We start from the raw sequence: 4579 nt of genomic DNA, 5'->3' as shown, positions 1-4579 counted from the left end.
CGAATTTGAATTAATCGAACTATTAAAATCCGAATATCACATGGTTAAATAAAAAATGGCAAGGCATGGTCAACGAGTCACCGGTTAGTGACATGGGATGAATGCAGAGGCAGAGTTATGATTTAAAGCTTACGGGTCCGGGATTTTAGTCCTATAATTTTTAAGTTACTGAATTATAATTAAAAAAATTATTATACATATACAATAGATTTTTTTAAGACAGTGATAGTATTTGGACCCAAACTATTGAGTTGAGCTGAACTCATAACCGAAAAACTAGCTCGGCCCCTAGGATTAATGTCCTTTTGTTTTGTCTTTGAGTGGCCTATAAATAACAGTCACCATTCTTTGTTTCTTCTCACAAAATACACTGAAAATTTCACGTGTTCTCCCTTCTGCGACTTTCCACATCTCACATTGATCCCTTCATGACTGCAATTTTGCTATTTTTGTTCTGTTATCTGCAGAAAAAAGAAAAGAATTTATAAGGGGTCTCTCTGCAAAATCTTTTAAAGCCCTTATCCATTTCTTTTTTTTTTTTTTGGAAAACTGTGTCAGTTAGGCCGTTGCTCGTTATATATACAGAAATATTTTCAGCGATTATAGTTTTGCAAAATTATATATGGAGAAAGCAAAGCAAGTATTTGGTTCATCTTCTTCCTCTTCTTCCTTTACCAACGATCTGTTTGGTCCCAAAGAGCCGACAAAATCGTCGCTCTTTGGTTCCGTTTTTGGCCCTCATTCCACGGTATATATAACTATACTCATTATTTAACGTATTTCGGAAACAACCTCTCTACCCCAATCAGGGTAGAGGTAAGGTATGCGTGCACACTACCCTTCCCAGACCTTATTTGTGGGACTACACTGGTCGTTGTTGTTATTGTACTCATTATTTAACGTTGCAGTATTCTTAAGTTAACAACTCTTCTACTGCCAGTGGCATACGGCGGTCAATTTAACACCTTTCATTGAAAAATTATATTGTGTATTAGAAACTTATATTACGTATATAGGTCACAAATTATTTGTTTTGTGTTTATTAAATCTTGAATAACCTTCGTGTTATTAAGCTTTGGCTATGGACGGGAAAAACAGAGAGAAAGAAATGACATCTGTTTTATTATTATTTGTTCGCTAAATTCCTGGCTTCGTCACTGTCTACTATATCTATATTCCTTTATGTTATTTCTTATATGAATTCAAGTTATGTGCATGAAAAGTATAAGCTTGTACGTTTATTTGTATTACTATGTAACATTTCATCATATCAAGTTTGATGCAGTAAGCTGGAAAAATAGAGCGAGAATGTACTATATATAACCAGTTAAACTGCACTTAGTGTAAAAAATTTTGCGGGGACATAACTTTATAAATTCATTCCTTATAAGCACCTTATACTATTCTCTTCTTTCTGCCTAATTTCGTGAAGTTTTTTTTATTCTTCTCCACGGTTTAGATCAAGAAAATGATAATTTTTTTCATGTTATAATAATTTCTGAGTTGCAATTACTTTTTTGGGGGGAAGATTGGAATTTTTTGTGGGTGTATCTTCTCAAACAACCTCTAAATTCTTTTATTGTTTGGTTCATCTATTTTAGATTTTGTTTTATTTTCTAATTTTTTTCTCTTTTCCTTTTATATAACTGTAGGGACTAGTTGGAAAGGATTCCATTCACTCTGGACTTAGAGGTTTATCAAGAGTCCAAGATCCAGGAAACCAGTCATTTGGCAATGCAAAATATGGAACTTCAGGTTTTTTGAAAATATTTTCCTCACTGATTTTTTATAACTACTCAAAATGAATGAAAGAATTTTGCAACTTTGTGATTTAAAACATGTCATGAAAATTTTTTAGACCATAAAAGCATGTTGAAGGGCAGCATTAGAACAACGTTAAAGTTGCATCCATGTGACTTGTAGGTCACAGGTTCGAGCCATGAAAGCAGATGACAGGTTGTCTATATCACACCTCTTGGAGGTGCGACCCTTCCCTGGATCCTGTGTGAATACGGGATGCACTGGGCTGCCTTTTTTATAAAAACATGTCATTATGGATAAAATAAAAAGTTTAAAGTATAGAAATATGTTATTTTTTTGCTAAATGTTGTGTTGAACTCCAAGTTCTATTTTGACCATTTTAGAGGTTTTATAATTACAGAAAATGGGTCTCAAAGAAGCAGGGGAGACATCAAGAATTCCATGTATCAGAATGAAACAACAGAACCATGCCATTTGAGCTCATCTATATACTATGGTGGTCAAGATGTTTATTATCCAACTACTCAGACATCTGGCTACCAGAATACTGTAAGTATAGGTAGAGGCGGATCCAAGATTTAAATTTTATGGGTTTAGATTCACAATTCTACCATATCTTATCTAATTTAATGGGTTCAAAATTTATTATTTATACATATTTAATAATTTTTTGGGCAAAAATACAGGTATGAGCGAAAGCTATGGGTTGAGTTGAACACATAGCTTCTATATTAGATACGCCTGTGAGTATAGGTAGTTTCTTTCGAGGGATCTTTACATAAGTAGTCATCCATATTTAATGTTTACTTTTTTAGTCATATACATCGATTATACACGATTATACATATATTAAACTTAAATTATACATATATTATACCTCCGTCAGCTATTTTAAATTTAATCGATTGAGTGGGCGGCTAATCGTGTTAATTCTTCTTCTTTCAAAGGAAAATAAGAAGCTTAAATTCACGAATTTACAAATATAAAAAGGCGTCATTCTTTTTATAACAGACCAAAAGGTAAAGAGCACGTATTTTTAACATGGTAGATAGAAAGTAGGAGTAGTTTTATTTCAATTTCTAAAATGTTTTTTTCTGCTGACTTGATCAGTTGAAGAAAAATGGAGAAGATGATGATCAAAATGCAAACAATTCAAACTGTGCTTCAAGAGGAAATTGGTGGCAAGGTATGAAATTAATATTGGAGTTATATATATAACAAAAGAATACTTTTAAAGGTTTAATTAGCACCTTTTTTTAGCAATGTCATAAATTCAACTATATGTGTTTCTTTTTTAACCTGCAGGATCACTGTACTATTGAGGTCTTGCATTTTTCCATGCAAATCTCATCACTTTAAAAAAAAAAAGTTAGGAGATCAAAGAAGGAAATCATCACCTACAAGGAGTGGTAGATCTTACAACATTTGATCATCAGCCCCTTTGTTTCTTTTTCTTGAAGGTGCGGTCCTTCCCGGACCTTACATGAATGTGAGATATTTCGTGTATCGAGTTGCCTTTTTTTATGGTAGTAGACAACTTGTAAATGGGTTCATGAGTTCAATAGGACCCACTATTTCAGTGTTACGTTGAACCATATATATGAATTCCGCATATAAGTATAAATATATATTTCAGAATCTCACTCTCTTATCTTAGAATCCACACCAGTAGCGAAGTCAGAAATTTTCAAAAGTATTCAAGTTAAACTTAAAAGAAGTAAAAACAATTCCCCGACAATGGAATGTCAATATATGTTATATACCTCTAAAGCTAATATCTTATCTTTACACACAGTATAATTTTCCGACGAATGATGGTCAATTGATCCCTTAGGACAATGTAGCTTCGCCCATGTCTACAACGTCTAGATTCTGGATTCATCACTTTGCTCCTTACATTAAGTCACCAATATTTCGACATTATTAAAAATTGCAGAATTTTATTCTCAAACCAGGGTTTAAACACAGTTTAATGATCTGTGTAGATACAGTAATAATAGACTAATAGACATGCATGTAGTTTAATAAAAAGATGATTGATGGCAATCAGTTATAAAAAAAAGAAGTAAGTTTAATATGGATTATCCGAAATATCGATGCGAATTCTGAATAGATCCATCCAATATGTTTTTTTCAAGTTGACATACATCATTTCAATTAAGTCAAGAAACCTCTTCAAAATTCAACATATGCTATATTCTGGGAATGATCAAAATAGCCAAGCAGCTTCATAAATATTGATGTTCCTAATTTCCTATATCGTGAACAGCTTAAGAAATAGGCTGGAGAAGAAGTAAAAAAAAAAAATATAATATCGCCGTTGCCGGGGATCGAACCCGGGTCACCCGCGTGACAGGCGGGAATACTCACCACTATACTAAAACGACCACTTGGTGAAGCTGCTCTGCTCAATTCTGTAGGTCGCACAGTCAGCACCACTTACATTGTGTTGAAATAGTAAAACAGAAGTCCATTGTCTTTTACCATAGAATTATGGATTATAGTTGCAGTCAAATTGTAGTTGCAGTTTCCAAGAATGGCTACTTCTCAATTATAACGTACTCGGTTATGTTGCTTTCTAGGTCTTGGTCGAGGACGACTTTCAAATTACGGTCTCATTCTTTCCTTCCTTTGATTCACGATCCTTGAAGCTAAATTAATCCCCCATGTATCAGGACCTGAACTTTAATGGTGTTCTTCTACAACTTTTTTTACATAGGCTCCGTAACTTAGAGAATTGAAAAGGGAAGCTTTTCCGAGCACAAACAAGATCAAAAGAATTGATCGCTTTACACAATAACAAAATAGGTTTTTTTTT

General features: G+C 33.4%; 1 protein-coding gene and 1 non-coding gene across 4 annotated transcripts; one reads left to right on the top strand and one right to left on the bottom strand.

Annotated features, from left to right (window-relative positions):
• Window positions 1-374: 374 nt before the first annotated feature.
• Window positions 375-3152, top strand: LOC107780465 (uncharacterized). 3 transcript variants are annotated; one of them, XR_012696865.1, is made up of 6 exons: window positions 375-748; window positions 1653-1755; window positions 2162-2310; window positions 2448-2504; window positions 2872-2947; window positions 3067-3152. XR_012696865.1 is itself a non-coding variant. In XM_016601017.2 (5 exons), the coding sequence occupies exons 1-5, from the start codon at window positions 623-625 to the stop codon at window positions 3081-3083; spliced, it is 471 nt and encodes a 156-aa protein (XP_016456503.1). In that variant the 5' UTR covers window positions 375-622; the 3' UTR covers window positions 3084-3152. The 3 variants fall into 3 exon arrangements, 1 of the variants encoding a protein (XP_016456503.1); XR_001646831.2 differs by having other exon boundaries at window positions 2448-2514; XM_016601017.2 differs by lacking the exon at window positions 2448-2504.
• A 924-nt stretch (window positions 3153-4076) lies between these two features.
• TRNAD-GUC (transfer RNA aspartic acid (anticodon GUC)) lies at window positions 4077-4148 on the bottom strand. The gene has a single exon. It is a non-coding gene; the product is annotated as a tRNA-Asp (tRNA).
• Window positions 4149-4579: the final 431 nt, after the last annotated feature.

The sequence above is a fragment of the Nicotiana tabacum genome, chromosome 11, assembly GCF_000715075.1.
Source record: "Nicotiana tabacum cultivar K326 chromosome 11, ASM71507v2, whole genome shotgun sequence".
Classification (NCBI taxonomy): Eukaryota; Viridiplantae; Streptophyta; class Magnoliopsida; order Solanales; family Solanaceae; genus Nicotiana; species Nicotiana tabacum.
This window is presented reverse-complemented; position numbering and strand designations above follow the sequence as displayed.

What these genes read in the sequence shown, in the direction of transcription:
- LOC107780465 (XM_016601017.2), top strand. Translation starts at nt 623, where the DNA reads ATGGAGAAAGCAAAGCAAGTATTTGGTTCATCTTCTTCCTCTTCTTCC. An exon ending in TTTTTGGCCCTCATTCCACG is followed by an intron (nt 749 to 1,652) that starts GTATATATAACT and finishes ATATAACTGTAG; the next exon opens with GGACTAGTTGGAAAGGATTC. An exon ending in CATCTGGCTACCAGAATACT is followed by an intron (nt 2,311 to 2,871) that starts GTAAGTATAGGT and finishes TGACTTGATCAG; the next exon opens with TTGAAGAAAAATGGAGAAGA.